This window comes from Pipistrellus hanaki, assembly GCF_964339955.1.
Source record: "Pipistrellus hanaki genome assembly, chromosome: 8".
NCBI lineage: Eukaryota > Metazoa > Chordata > Mammalia > Chiroptera > Vespertilionidae > Pipistrellus > Pipistrellus hanaki.
In genome coordinates this window covers 50,573,179-50,588,833 of record NC_140510.1, presented here as the reverse complement: position 1 = coordinate 50,588,833, position 15,655 = coordinate 50,573,179, and the positions used below count along the sequence as shown (strand labels likewise).

The window sequence follows — 15,655 nt, the reverse complement described above, 5'->3', positions numbered from 1 at the left end:
ATATGATTGTAGTTCAGCCTGTATGTAACAGCTACAACTAGCTATAAATGTATAGGAAATTGCTTTATCTTCTGTAATCCGCTCATATATAATGAGCCCTGGAATGAATGAAGTTTTTGACTCTGCCAAACTCCTAAAACTTATTTTACAAAGACAATTATTCTTACAATCTTAAGGTAATTGTGGTAACAAAACATGTAAATGTGTTTTTAGACAAACCAACCGCCGTCCCAGCAGCTAAGAAAGCAGCGGTAGACGGGAAACTCTTCTTCGTATCAGAACCTCAGAGCATCAGAGTGGTGGAAAGTAAGTACTTCCTGAAAAATACATCTTCACTTACCCTGTAAGTTTTACTTCTGATTGAACTTTGGAAGAACTGATTTTGGAAAATTAAGTATTTTATTTGTCTTCATTACTCCTTAGAAACTACCGCAACATTCATTGCAAAAGTTGGCGGTGATCCGATCCCCAACGTGAAATGGACAAAAGGGAAATGGAGACAGCTGAACCCGGGAGGTCGCGTTTCCATCCTGCAGAAAGGCGATGAAGCCAAGCTGGAGATCAGAGACACCACAAAAACCGATTCCGGCTTGTACCGATGCGTCGCGTTTAACAAACACGGCGAAATTGAAAGCAATGTTAACCTGCAGGTGGACGAAAGGAAGAAACAAGAGAAGATTGAAGGAGATCTCAGAGCAATGCTGAAAAAGTACGTTTAATTTTAAAAGATAGAATTTCCACTCACAAAAGAGGTCTCTCCCGAGGCCTGGGCTATCCCCTCCAAGATGCAGACTGTGAAAGAACGCAAGCACACAGACATTTTAACAGAAAAAGATAGGGAAATGCACAATAGCTGGGCGGAAGTCAGTGGTTCATTAAAATTTATTTCTGCATAATCATAGAAAGTTTGAGAAAGAGGTAAATTTTTATTATAAAATTTTAAACAAAGGAAATGACCTATATAGAAACGTGTTTATGTGACTAGGTACGGAATTTTTGTTTCTATGTAAGATATCTCATGCTCTGAATTATTTTCTAGATCAACTATTTTAAACATTGTTGATAATTACCAATAATTTCAACACAATTTAAGTTTCAACATAATCCTTGAATTATTAAATTAATCAACATTTAATTTCCATACATCTTTTCCATGAGATATATTTATCCCTTATTAATGCTTCCTATTGCTGTTATTATTTTTCCTTGTAATTCTTTCATTAGGCTCTAAAGTTTACAAAAATGTTTTTACTATTTATTTTATTTTTAAAAACTTTTTGATCAACTTTGTGTGTTTTATAACAATGGTCCAATCTTAATCCACTCCATCTTCACACTCACATTTTTTTATTATTTCACAGTTAGCATGATATCAATATTTCTAAAATAAAGGACACAGAATTATTCCTTTGTGAGAAAAAAAAAATCTTGTAATGGCATTTATAATTTCGAAATGATGGTAGACCATTCAAAATATGTAGAAGACAGATGGTTTATGTATATTTCTTATTTTACTTAGGGCTCCCACCTTGAAGCGGGGCTCTGGGGAAGAAGAAGAAATTGATATCATGGAACTTCTCAAAAATGTTGATCCTAAAGAATATGAAAAATATGCCCGCATGTACGGCATCACTGACTTCCGCGGTCTTCTTCAAGCATTTGAACTGCTCAAGCAAAGTCAAGAAGAGGAGACACATAGATTGGTACGATCTTGTGCAGATAGCATCATCTTTACAAATTCACATTTGAAAACTCTAACATATGCCCTTTGGAATTCCAGGATCCTTTATTTGTATAAGAGGGTTGAATAGTACCTAAGAAGCATCAAAAATGGAAGCTAAATATAATCCTCTATTTCAGATTTTTACTTCATAGGTAATACATATTCCTTTCTTTTTTCTTCTCAGGAAATTGAGGAAATAGAGAAGTCAGAGAAAGAAGAAAAAGAATTTGAAGAACTTGTATCATTTATTCAGCAAAGGCTGTCACAGACAGAGGTAAAATTAAGGATGCCGATCATGAAGTGAACATATTATTATCAGGAATTATAAGGGAAGGATGATAATGCATTTTAATTCTTTATTCTCCTAGCCTGTCACTCTGATCAAGGATATTGAAAATCAGACAGTTTTGAAAGATAACGATGCTGTGTTTGAAATCGACATTAAGATTAATTATCCAGAAATCAAGCTTTCATGGTACAAAGGGACTGTCAAACTGGAGCCCAGCGATAAATTTGAAATAAGCATCGATGGTGATCGACATACACTTCGAGTCAAAAACTGTCAACTTAAAGATCAGGGAAATTATAGACTGGTGTGTGGCCCACACATTGCTAGTGCTAAACTGACAGTAATTGGTAAGTAAAGAGTTAAAACCAACAGCCCGAGAGGCTGCCTGTTGAACGTATCTGCCTGTGATACTAACGCAGTGTGTGCTGTGTCATACCCACAGAGCCTGCGTGGGAGCGGCACCTGCAGGACGTCACTTTGAAGGAAGGCCAGACTTGCACCATGACATGCCAGTTCTCTGTGCCAAATGTAAAATCCGAATGGTTCAGAAACGGCAGAATCCTGAAGCCCCAAGGTCGGCATAAGACAGAAGTGGAGCACAAAGTCCACAAACTGACCATTGCGGATGTGCGGGCGGAAGACCAGGGCCAGTACACCTGCAAACACGGAGACCTGGAGACTTCAGCAGAGCTCCGGATTGAAGGTGGGTGGACTGTGGCTGCAGCTGGTACAGCCTCGGCCAGTGGCCCAAGGTGTGCAGGACCTTATAGCCTCACCATCAGGCGTATCCCAGATGCTAGTGTGTGCTCAGGCCCAGCACACACACTCACAGCATTCACTCACATCTCAAAGGACATACAAAATCAAAAGGGAGAGGTTCATCTATGGTAGCAATTCCTTTGCATAGCTTTTTTTGACTCAAAGCAAATTTCCATCTAAATGAAGGTGTAACTTTCTAATGGTTATTTCTGTTAAATTACATAATTCTGTTAAATTCAAGGAATCTTTACAATTCTTTTAAATTCGTAATTCTCACATCTATGATTCTGATGCCCCCCCCCAAAAAAAATCTCAGAAAGAACCTGATATCATGGCTGTATAACTAAAAGATCTTGGCTAGGAGTTGATATTTGGTTTGTAAGAATTCATTTGACTCCATCTGTATGAAATTTCATAGATAGAATGAACAGATATTTTAAGGACTTGCAGGAACTACATTATACTTTTTTTTTTACATTGATTCTATAGAAATACATTTAAGTATTGGCATCATATTGCTTTGTTTTTTGGCTTCTGGTGGAAAGAAGTGCATTCTCTCCTTGTTGTATATTTTCAACATTTTTCTGCTATTTTCCGTTTGGATTAAAAGATGGAGACTTTAAATACCTGAGGGGAAAGCACAGTGAGAGAAATGTCTTCCTGTACAATCTAACTGTGACTCTCTGTATTTGAACAGCTGAACCAATTCAGTTTACAAAGCGCATCCAGAACATCGTGGTGAGCGAGCATCAGTCCGCCACCTTCGAGTGTGAGGTGTCCTTCGATGATGCCATCGTAACCTGGTACAAAGGACCCACAGAACTGATCGAGAGCCAGAAATACAACTTCAGGAATGACGGTCGCTGCCACTACATGACCATCCACAACGTGACCCCAGATGACGAAGGTACTTTAATTGGCAGTGTCCCTGTGAATATATAATGTAAAGCTTGTCTGTTTTGGGTAGTTCTACCCTAATTGACACTTCCTCTCTATAATTCTATATAGAATAGCTTTTTGAGGAAAGAGAAGTAAAAATAACACAAACTATGTCTAAAAGAAAGACGTGTTATTGACTCATATAGCAGAAAACGAAAGTTCGATGGTTCTTCTCCTTAGGTGTCTATTCGGTCATTGCCCGGCTGGAGCCAAGAGGAGAAGCCAGAAGCACCGCAGAGCTGTACTTAACCACCAAAGGTGAGAAAGCACCGCATTAAAACCACTCTGCAGTCTTCGAAACACAGTAGCCTGTCGAGACAGTTCTAAATATAAACATGTTTGGGGTTTTTGTCTTTTGCAGAAATCAAACTTGAGATGAAGCCTCCTGGTGAGTTTAAGAAAATCAGTCCTTGCTTACAACCCAGTCAGTATAATTTTGTAAATGAAGAAGCCAAACAAACAAACAAAAAAATCCCTAATAATGTTGTCCTTTTTTGGTGAAATATTTTCAACATTAATACATAATGCTTTTCATAAATAATAACATCATTAGGCTTTTAGAGTGTGGGGAATTTGAATTGATGTCCCTTACCTAGGATCATGCCAACTGGTATGGCCACAGAACAAAAACTTTCACGGGGAATAAACTTGCCTGCCTGGCTGCACATAAAGTGTGCCTGTATGGTTCATGTCTATATGTTAGGTTCTCTGTTGGAAATGCCTAACAATCAAACACGTCTGAGTTGTCTGATAAACACCTGTGTTTTCAGTCACTCTATGCTGATCATTAAATGTCCCTTTTCAGATATTCCTGACTCCAGAGTTCCAATTCCTACCATGCCTATCAGAGCAGTGCCGCCAGAAGGTGAGATTTGGGACCAAAATGCCTGGGTTTGGAACGACAATATTCTCGCGCTTGGAAATTACCAATGCCAGACCATAGCAGAGAGCCAGAACACACTTTCATGTTGTGTTCTTCACTGTGTAATGAAAAAGCAGAGCACACGAGTAGTGACAGTTATAAATATGTGCTATTTTTATTTCATCTGGTAGATGAATAGGACTATAATACCTTTGAAGAACTGAAAGAAATTCATGAGACTTTTTGTTATGCTTCACATAATGAGAAACCAAACCACATAACTAACTGATGATGGCATTTTTCCCCCCAGAAATCCCTCCTACAGCTGTTCCTCCTATCCCTGTATTGCTACCATCATCTGAAGAAAAGAAACCACCAGGAAAACATATTGAAGGTAATATGTGTTCTTTACCTAAATGTCAAAAAATAGAATTTAACTATTGCAGACCTAGAAAATGTTGTTTAATGCAACACATTCTCCCTCTAGTGGTCAATGGTGGAATTGCCTTTCAAAATGTAAATTACGTATATTAACTAACCAAAGGCATAAAGACATGGACCTACAGGCTGAAAATGGCCAGACAAACCAAAAACAATGCTTAATATTAAAATATTTTATTTTAATTGAATTACTTAAACATTAATGCCAAACTTATTTCACGTTTCATATATTTCTACTACATAATAAAATAGTACAGTTGATTTCTAGTGAAGCTTATGGAAATAAATTCATTTTATAGTCAAATTAAAAATTACAGCTTGTGTTGTTTTTCTCAATTACAATAATAAATACTCTAAACTTTACTATTTTGTTTAAAATATATGATTTAAGCTATCTTTACTACACTTGACGTTTTGTTTTTGAAAGCTAAGGAGTGAGCTCACCAATAAGGAGCTCTTGCGTGTGCTAGGGAGTTGCTCCTCTCACATTTTTCAATAGTATTAGTTATGCCACAAAAATTGCTGAACTAAATTATTCAGGAGACTGTGTGAGATTTTCTAGAGTTTGGGGGAGTTCAGAATTGCTTTCAGAATTTTTTCAGCATCACCAGAAAAAGATTCTACATGTTCAAGTCATATTTTTTCACAGCTAAGCCACCACTACTATAGCAGGTTCCTGGGTTTGACATGCTAGTCCGACACAACCCACTCGAATTGGTGTTAAAAGGTTGAGCTGTTTTTCAGCCTGGCTCAGGAGAAATTCATTTTAAAAACACACACACAGACTTCTAGTTTTGTGACTAATACAATCTCAATAGCAAATAAAATCATTTTTTATCATTTATATGAACATAGTCAAATATGTTTCATCCACTTCTGAAAGCAGAGAGGAACAAAAGTCAAAAATCATAAATTACATTTCCATTTATATTTATTGTCAGGAATAATAATTCATTTTAATAAATGATTAAATCTTTGAGTATTATTGTCAACATGGCCACGTTCAACTGCCCACAGGGAAACTTGAGAAATTAAATCATATTTAAAAGATTAAAAACAGTGTTATTTATTCATGAATACTGGGAGCTATAATCAAGTTATGGATTCGAGGCATGATCAAACTATAACATCAGCAACAAGAGAAAACATCCACAATATAGCATAAGTAGGGCTTTAATTTTGCTGATTCACATGTTATTCTCTCTCCTGACAATTTAAAGTGTTCTTACATGAGTGAAATAAGATGAAAATATGCACCTTTTCTATTTATGATATCACTTAGGTTCATTTTGAATGTTTTGAGAACTTTAACATAAAACAGGCATAAAATCAATGAAGATGTAAGATCACCCTACATATTCTAACTCCCTCTAAAAAAAAGTTTCTGCATTCTAGTCCAAGATCACTATTAACCAGGTATCTTGCAATAATGTGCTGTCTCTTTTTACCATCAAAACATATGAAAAAAATATCTTAATACTTCCTAGTTTCCTGAAAACATTTTGGTTATTTTACATCTGACATCTTATTTTGTAGTGACTAAAAAAGCTGTGAAGAAAGATACCAAAAAAGTTGTCACAAAGCCCAAAGAAGAGGCACCACCGCCAAAAGGTATTATAATTAATTTAGTCAAAGCAGGTTACATGCTTTTCTCTTGGTTACCAATTTTGAATCCCAAATAGAGGAGGGTAGAGGCAGGTAAGAAGAGTTTGAATTAAGGAAATGGTAACTCTTCCTTCACTTACTCTCACCCTCTTCTTAGAGTCAGTCCTCACTTTCTCTTTCTCAACTTTCTTTTTTCCCTCCTGTCCTCCTGTGCCTGAGTCTGCCCTTGACACCCAATGGCAACCCTAGAGATTCTTGTTATCCCTAGATGGTGATATGAAGAAGGCAGGACCCTCTATCCAACAGCTGGTCTTGATCAAGTCACACAGTGAAAGGTCAAGGGCTGATGGAAATTTCAGCTGGCTGCTCCAGCCCAACTTAGCATCCTTTCTGGTTCATCGAAGTATAAATGTCAATATGAGCAGATAAAAATACACAAAACCCTTTTTTAAAAATTCAATTCAATTACATGAATTTTTATTATATCCTGGAATGTGTTTAGGAAAAAATGACAACTAACTTTAAATAGGGAAATTTATTTGCCCCTTTGGGTAAATGTATTGACCAAAATTAGAGTACACCAACCTCGTAAGAGAAAGAGAATCCAGGAGCACAGGGCCACTCACTGAGACTTTTTTTCTGAGTGGTCACTTGTGAAATATTATGGAATAAAAGAAAGCTTAAAAAGCATGCATATTTCCTGAACTTTTTAGTTTAATCAATGAAAAAATTAAACATGCACTAACGTTTAACATTAGACATATTGAATATTCTCGTGTTTCATGTTAATTTAAATTATTTTTTTATTTTTTCTTTATTGATTAAGATATGACATATATGTCCTTATTGCCTCATTATCGCCCCATTACCCTCCTCCACCCCCCCCCCCCAACTCATGCTCTCAATCCCCTGGTGTCTGTGTCTATTGGTTAGGCTTATATGCATAATTCTAATTTAAATTATTTTAAATCAACCTAAACTAGAATACAACTTCAAATTTCCTATAGTTTTCATGAATATCATATTGCAAGCCCTGGCCAGTGCAGTGGTCACCAACTGGTGGTACATGGGCCACTGGGGGTCTGTGAGGTCTGAAAGGTTGGCGACTGCTGGACTAAAGCACCATCCTGATACACCAAGGTTGTAGGTTCCATCCTTCAACCAATGAATGTGTAAATAAGTGGAACAAGAAATCAATGATTCTCTCTCTCTCTCTTTCCCTCTCTCTCTAAAAAATATATAATATGGCATTGCCTAGCATTTCTGGTGAGCTACATTTGGATATTATGAAAGCATTTGTTATGTTAGTAGTAGTTACAGATTACACTGTACAAATGGCTAACAAGGGTGCACAGGATTAGTAAGCATTAAAGAATGCACGATCTAAACATAAATATGTATTTTGTGTTTTTAAAGTCCCAGAGGTTAAGAAGCCCCCACCTCCTACCGCCTTAATTCCAGCAAAAGGTAAGTAAAAACATTATTAAACATTTGTTTTCTATTTACTACTGAGATTAACATCTCTGCTGTGTGTTCTTATTTTTACATTTTGGGCTTCCAGCTTATTGTAAAGTTGTGGAGTTCCCTCTGCTACATTAAAACTAATGTTAGAAATGATGGCTACTTCATATCGCTCTAATCCCAGGAAAGGAAACCCAGCCAGACGTTTATGCAGCCCCAGTGCAGTGGCCATGGGGGAAGAGGATGAGGGCTAGAATGGGGAGGGGTTCATCTCTGCTCATTTTAATTGTAGCTAACATAAATGTTTAGGATCATATAAATAATATTAGCCTTTAAGAATTTTTAAAAGTGACGTAAAAGCAATGAAGTGATTTGGCTACACAATTGTAAATATTATCTTGACCAAACTGGCTAAAGAGTCATATTTGGTAGTAAAAAAATGTAGTTTTAAATTTAGAAATGTGTTTGAAAGTTAGGAATTTAAGTAGAGGTAAGCTGCAGAAATGTTAACTATGAATGCCAAAAAAAAAAAAATGATGGTATTTTACAAACTGGAGCGCCTATAAAACAATGGAAGATGTGTCCACTTGATAATATTTACTGAATGCCATTTGTTCACCCTGGGAAAAATCATCAAATTAAGAGTAAAATGTATCTTGATACTCATGATAAAATTCCATAGTCCACAAAAATTTAAATGAAATCAACACAAAGAAAACAAATTATCAGTATAGCACTGAAGTAAAGCTTGACTTTCACTTAGTGAAGTAATTGTGTGGATATGTTTGACATTCTAATATCATCATGTACTTATTCATTTAATTTAGCTCCTGAAGTCATTGATGTATCCTCCAAGGCTGAAGAAGTGAAAATAACAACCATAACCAGACAGAAAGAGGTGCAGACCACAAAAGAAGCTGTGTACGAGAAAAAGCAAGCCATCTACGAGGAGAAGAAAGTTTACATCGAACCTTTGGAAGAACCTTACGACGAGCTGGAAGTGGAGCCGTACACAGAGCCGTTTGAAGAACCCTATTATGAAGAACCAGAGGAAGACTACGAAGAGGACAGGGAAAAAGCTAAAAAGGAGGTCCACGAGGAATGGGAAGAAGACTTTGGAGAAGGGCAAGAATACTATGTAAAGGAAGAAGGCTATGACGAAGGGGAGGAAGAGTGGGAGGAGAAGACCTACAAAGAAAGAGAAGTCATCCAAGTTCAAAGGGAGGTTTATGAAGGTATGTGTTCATCAGGTGATCTTTCTCTTTTCTTTATTTTTGCTCAGTTCGTTATATTTTCAATGTTATTAACCTGATTAGCAATGGGTACAGATAAAATGATTATTTCCATTTTTTTAAGGTTAGAAACCTTTAGAAACTTCATTTTTAAGAGTCGTTTTCTTCAGTTATTATACTTTCATGCTTTGACGTTGTAAGTTTCATCATTTAGTCCTATTAGTAAGATTAAATTCCAAATGCTATTTTCTGAAGCAGGAGTTCAAATTTTATATTCACTGCCTTGCTGCACCTCTGTGTGATCCTGCTTCAAAATACATCATGAGGAATCACGTTAGCAAGGAAGATCCCAGATACAATACACAGCTACATGTTATTCTTAACTGATTTCATGAACTTACCTATTTAAGCACCCCTTCTCACCCTCTGTTTTTGTTAAAGAATCACATGAGAGAAAAATTCCAGAAAAAGTGCCTGAAAAGAAAAAAGCACCACCTCCTAAAGGTATGTAATTGGAATTATTTAAATAGATCAAAGCATCACCATCATTATCATGGCTTATTTGGCAAAAGTGTACAAATCACTAGTTCAATCCAATAGGCACAACTTCTTCTCTAAGTTTTATTGTATCCATGAATCTTTTTCTAAGAATATCTAATTCACTTAGAGGAAAAACATTTAAATGTTAAAAAGATTATTACGGTAAATATAAAATAAAATATAACCAAACTACTTGAAGTACAGAAACTTGTACTTAAAGTCAGAGCACCAAATTTGTCTCTTTCTACAAAAAAAAATTACGCACATATATACATACATATAGAGAGAGCAAAACTGTTAGCAGAAGGTCTAAAAGTACTGCAATTTCTTTACAATACTTGCAGTTGTAAAGAAGCCAGTAGTTGAAAAAGTTGAAAAGACTTCTCGAAGAATAGAGGAAGAAACCGTCCAAGTCACAAAAGGTATTACCATTTAAAACACGTCTAGCCTCCTGGGCACAAATAACCTGTTTGCTGATATATACACATTAGTTAATATTTGTAGCATCTAAATTAAGATATTTTACAATTGTGTGCAAAGTATTCTTCTTTACAATACAAATATATTTGTACATATTTTTTAAGTACCCGAAGTTTCCAAGAAGATTGTTCCACAAAAACCCTCTCGGACTCCAGTGCAGGAAGAAGTTGTTGAAGTGAAAGGTATATATCTTTGTCTTCCAGCTATAAGTTTTAATCCCTTTTAAATGGATATGATATGTGTACATATATTACTAAACAATTCACAAATCTGGAACCACCAAAATAAGACATTCTTATATAATATTCATCTTATGTTGAGTTGCACATATGTATAAATCTAACAAAATAATAATATGATCTTTGTTTCTAGTTTTACTTTATAGTGACGTAATTTTTTAAAGGAAGGCTTTGTGTTGAATGGAATAGTCTTCTAACTTTACTATGCAATGCATAGAATATTTCCCATCCTCTCATTTACATGGATAAACCCTACCAGATTGGGAAACACACCACATTCGTGTGAAGAAGTTGTGTCTATTTGATTCCCATTTAATAATGTTTGATAAAGGCTGCATGGGTCATTTGTCCCTGTAGATCAAACATGATTTGTTTTCTGTGAACACTGAATTTGTTTTCAAGCTATCATATTAACCCACTCATTCTGTGTCTAAACACAAATATAATATATGACCTATGTATTTGATCTGCTGTGTTGCTGTAGAAAAATAAACACTAACATGAAATATTCTCTTTCAAGTACCAGCGGTGCATACAAAGAAGACGGTTATTTCAGAAGAAAAGATGTTCTTTGCTTCTCACACAGAGGAGGAGGTGACAGTAACAGGTATAAGGAAAAATTTGAATTTGGGGGGGCTCAATAGAAAAGCTTCAGATGGACTTTCCTCTTCTTATCTAATTTTTGTTTATGTAGACATCTTTGTCTCCTTGTAGTTCCCTATCATCTTTTTATTTCTCATGTGTCTCCATTTTAATTTGTATTTCAATATTCTTTGTAAATTACAATTACCACCCACAATGTGGCATACCAGTAATGAAAATGTACATTTTTTCAAGTTCCTGAGGTACAAAAGAAAACTGTTACCGAAGAGAAAATTCATGTTGCTGTTTCCAAAGAGATTGAACCTCCACCAAAAGGTATTGTTGCATTCTAAGTCTCTACCATCTTTTAAAATTTCCATAGTAAATATCTGAACATGTTAATCTACAATAAAAGCATAATATGCTAATTAGACCGGACAGCAGACGACCATCCAGATGACCTTCTGGACGAAGCCAGGCTGCGAGAACAGAGCCTGTTGCATGAATTTCATGCATCAGGCCTTTAGTATTAAATAACAGATTTAACCACATAGTCAGTAGACTCACAGCCACTAGGTACAAAGGGCATCACAGGAGGGAGATGGGAAAACCAGGAGGAGGGTACAGGAGAGAGAAACAAAAGTTACCGGAGGCTCTGTGTGCACTTTAGGGAGCTTACAATCTGGTGGCCAGCTGTTTGGAAATACCAGCTCACCAGAGCTGATAGTTAAATTTTCAGGAACTTTGCTATCCAGTGTTTAATACCTCCATGATTGAAAGTTAAATTATTTAAGCTTACAGTTAAATAAATTACATTTTTGAAACACTACACTAATAAACACTCAACACTCATCACTCCCTATTTTACTGACATACATACATATATATACATATATTTCCAAGGATGTTTAAGTTGATTGTAACTGTGTGGGGTAAACACTAGATAAATGGTGTGCTATTGCACATCTCTTCCTAATCCACAATCATGACGTCACGGTTGTTGGCCAATATGAGAGTATTTGCACCTCAATGGACACTGGAACTCAGAAATTGGCAGCAGCTACAAATGAGGGCTCCATCACTCCCCAAGCCCGGTCCCTATCCCCGCCCCACCCTGTCCCACCCTGCCCCTGTCAAATTGTTAAACATTTAGAGTAGTATGGAAGACACTTGAGATAATCTAATGCAATTGTTACGTTTATAGACGTAAAGTTACACGTTTCATTAAAGTTACATTTCTAAAACTAGTGTCTGAGGAAAGGGTGCTCCTCGCTGTTCCTGAGGATGTGGAGGCTCCTGCAGTTAAAGGCGAATAACAGTCACAGCATGTTCTAGTTAGTTATTCGTCCATTTCCCTTTACTCTTGTTTCTAACACATTACTTTCTTGCATTCAGTTGGCATAAAAAGGGAATGTCTATTCTTTATTTTAAGTCTAAGTCTTGCAGTAATGTCTGCTCTGTCAAAAATACGTGCTTTCTAAAAAACAGTGCATTTGTTTTTAAAGTCCCCGGGCCACCTAAGAAAGCTGCCCCAGAAGTGGTTCCTGTGCCCACTCCTAAAAAGGTGGAGCCCCCACCAGCCAAAGGTAGAATCATATGTTTTTTAAATTTTTCTTAGTGTCTGCCCTCTTGTCTCTTTTTCTATGAGAACTATATTTTAACAAAGGAACATCTTCAAAATATTTGTAATACGTTTAATCCTGTGTATGTTGCCCTCACTAATGTGTGGTAATGTGTTATACAGGTATCAGTATCATTTTTAGACTTCAGACTATGCTAATTGGGTCTCTGTCAGCTTCGTGTAACGTATGTGATGTCTCTATGGTATTGATGTATTCGCCAGACATTGTCGTCACAAGTAGAGCATATAAAATGCTTCCTAAATTCTTGTGCTCTTACTATTTATGCTTTAATGTAATCTTAAGTGTCTCAAAAGAAGACTAGACATTCTCAACATTTTTTTCAAAAATGGTATCTTTAAAGTTCCTGAAGTTCCCAAGAAACCTGTGCCAGAGGAGAAAAAGCCCGTTCCTGTCCCCAAGAAGGAACCTGCCGCTCCCCCAAAAGGTACATCAGACTGGTCATGGGTAACCTGTGCCCGAATGGGAGCCCCTTGCTTTACCTGGTCTTCTATGCCCTGTGCCGTCTTTCTATTTTAAGTCTTTTCACTCGTTTGTCAGCTTTGGGGGTCATACTCTTGACATACATTATTTGTAATATTGAACTTCCCAAAGGTAACACAAAAAGTGTTACTAAGAAAAGTAATTAATTACATCAGACAGCTATCTTGAATTTTTAATATCTTCCCTCTCTTAGAGAAAGAAGAAATATTTGTGAAACAATTTCTTTAGACGTGTTTCTAGGAAAAATAATTTTTCTCCTCATAGATGCGACTTTGTCTTGATTACAAAATGCTTTCATGAGTCTTGATAAACAACTGCAGGGTGTTGGCAGAACTGAACGTTAACTAGATAAAAAGACACACAGCACTGCTCACAGCTGCCACTCTTCCGGGCCATCAGTGACGCCGAGTCCTCAATAGTTGGAAATATATTGATTTTTGACATGTACTTTCACCATATTTCTTGAGAACAACAATATCTGTCATAAACATTGTAGTAATCTACTTAGCTAGTCAGGGGATCTTTCACATTTAGATTCAAATGTGCCAGTCCGTTGCTTTGGTGTTCTGGATTTAGTATTTGCTTATTTTGTTGTTTTGTTTTTGTTTTGTTTGGGTTTGGATGATAAAAGATACTATCTTATGGAGGCCCTGAAGCTACAAACTGGTCAATTATAGAGAGATTCAGTAAGAATTCAACTTCATTTAATTCAGGAGAAACCAGGCTTACTGAAAGGAACTTCAGTAGTTCCTTATTGCCTGACTCACCAGTGTTTCCAATTTCTTCCTGCTTTCCACTTTCTCAAACTCATGGCTCTTTCAGAATTCTTGGACTTTTTCTCTAATCAAGTGATTTTAAAGAATGATTTCTGATGATCTGATCATTAAAATACAATGAGTACTGAAAATATAATGATTATAATGAAAAAGTGATATTATTAAAATCAATACTAAAATCAATTACTAAAATCAAAGCCATTGACAACTCCTGAAGGAGGCATGTCTGTTTCTGAATAAACAAATTCACATGCTGACATGTGTACATGTGTGAACATCCCATGTATGTAACACATGAGTGTATATCTGTAAATGACATCAAAATATTGTAAGTGAAGGTATAGAGGTACAGGGGTTCACAAAAACTGCCAATATCTAATTATTTAAAGTGGAAATAGTTATTGCCAATAATATAGGCTGTTAAAATACATCTGCCAATTAAAAGTGCAACATCATCAACATTAGTATAAATACACTAAACCCATCGTCAGCCAATGCTGGGTCAGGGTTCCTATAAAAAGCTATTGAGCCTCTTAAAGAAAAATCACATATGCACATACTCCCAAAATTTTGTACACAGAACTCTCCAAAGCCATTGACACATGGACATCAGATTGATAGGCTCTCTCTAGAATAATATGTTTCCTAAGTTTTGTATACATTCAGGGACACTAAAAAAATATCAGAAGGGAAAGGAGGGAATGTGAAATATAGATACAACTATTCTAAAGAGTTCTTAGTCTCAGTCTAAAATAGTCTTAGATCACTTAAAATCGTTGTCCTGTGGATTCCATTTCTCAAGCATAAAGAGATTTTATACTATATTCACACTCTATAATTGCTGACAAATTTGTTTTTATCAAAGGCATATCAGTGTCTAGAGAGAGTGGGTTCTATACACATCCTTCTGTGTCTTTAATTTCCTAAATGCCTCTGTAACATCCCCTGGGACATTTATCACGCTGTGACTTTTATAACACTGTAGTTTACTTGTATGCATTATTTTGCCAAAGCACAGAAAATCTGTAACAATGCTAATGAACTACATAAAGATCTTTGTGTGTGCCTATGTCCATTCATAAAGGTGATGCCTACCTGAAACTAACACTCTGTTTTAAAAACTTTAAGTCCCAGGGGTGCCCAAGAAACCTGTTCCTGAGGAAAAGGTTCCTGCTCCTGTTCCAAAGAAAAAGGAAGCCCCCCCGGCCGAAGGTACAGTGACTTACTTAGAAAAGAAGTTTAAAAAAAAAGAGGACAAAAGCCCTATTTCTACATCTTGAGTACAAAACATTTTGGTGTTTAATTACCTCTTAATTTAGTTAGTTAAATTCAAAATGAATGGCTTATGGTATGAGTGAGAATTCAGCAAGTATGTCTGTCCACCTGCCTACTTTCTTAAAAAAAAAAAAATGACTGTACATTAGCTGCTTTGGAAAATATAAAGTCACTTCTCAAAATTAATGTCTTTTCAAGTTCCCGAAGTTCAGAAGAAGGTTGTCACAGAAGAAAAAATAACCATTGTTACTCAGCGAGAGGAATCGCCACCACCAGCAGGTACTCAGTCCTCGCTCCATGACATAACTGTCTTTCCTTCAAGCTTCTGT

General features: G+C 36.2%; 1 protein-coding gene across 2 annotated transcripts in view; it reads left to right on the top strand.

Annotated features, from left to right (window-relative positions):
* TTN (titin) overlaps positions 1 to 15,655 on the top strand; it is a 277,411-nt gene that overhangs the window by 105,105 nt on the left and 156,651 nt on the right. For both annotated transcript variants that reach the window (XM_084892040.1, XM_084892042.1), the window contains 23 exons: positions 214 to 306; positions 424 to 709; positions 1,520 to 1,703; positions 1,908 to 1,997; positions 2,092 to 2,359; positions 2,455 to 2,715; positions 3,469 to 3,678; positions 3,891 to 3,968; positions 4,072 to 4,098; positions 4,516 to 4,575; positions 4,883 to 4,966; positions 6,550 to 6,624; positions 8,035 to 8,085; positions 8,907 to 9,314; positions 9,753 to 9,815; positions 10,196 to 10,273; positions 10,436 to 10,513; positions 11,091 to 11,177; positions 11,408 to 11,488; positions 12,658 to 12,738; positions 13,136 to 13,219; positions 15,180 to 15,263; positions 15,525 to 15,605. In XM_084892040.1, the coding sequence (XP_084748166.1) occupies positions 214 to 306; positions 424 to 709; positions 1,520 to 1,703; positions 1,908 to 1,997; positions 2,092 to 2,359; positions 2,455 to 2,715; positions 3,469 to 3,678; positions 3,891 to 3,968; positions 4,072 to 4,098; positions 4,516 to 4,575; positions 4,883 to 4,966; positions 6,550 to 6,624; positions 8,035 to 8,085; positions 8,907 to 9,314; positions 9,753 to 9,815; positions 10,196 to 10,273; positions 10,436 to 10,513; positions 11,091 to 11,177; positions 11,408 to 11,488; positions 12,658 to 12,738; positions 13,136 to 13,219; positions 15,180 to 15,263; positions 15,525 to 15,605 (2,892 nt within the window). The remainder of the gene's footprint in view (positions 1 to 213; positions 307 to 423; positions 710 to 1,519; positions 1,704 to 1,907; positions 1,998 to 2,091; positions 2,360 to 2,454; positions 2,716 to 3,468; positions 3,679 to 3,890; positions 3,969 to 4,071; positions 4,099 to 4,515; positions 4,576 to 4,882; positions 4,967 to 6,549; positions 6,625 to 8,034; positions 8,086 to 8,906; positions 9,315 to 9,752; positions 9,816 to 10,195; positions 10,274 to 10,435; positions 10,514 to 11,090; positions 11,178 to 11,407; positions 11,489 to 12,657; positions 12,739 to 13,135; positions 13,220 to 15,179; positions 15,264 to 15,524; positions 15,606 to 15,655) is intronic.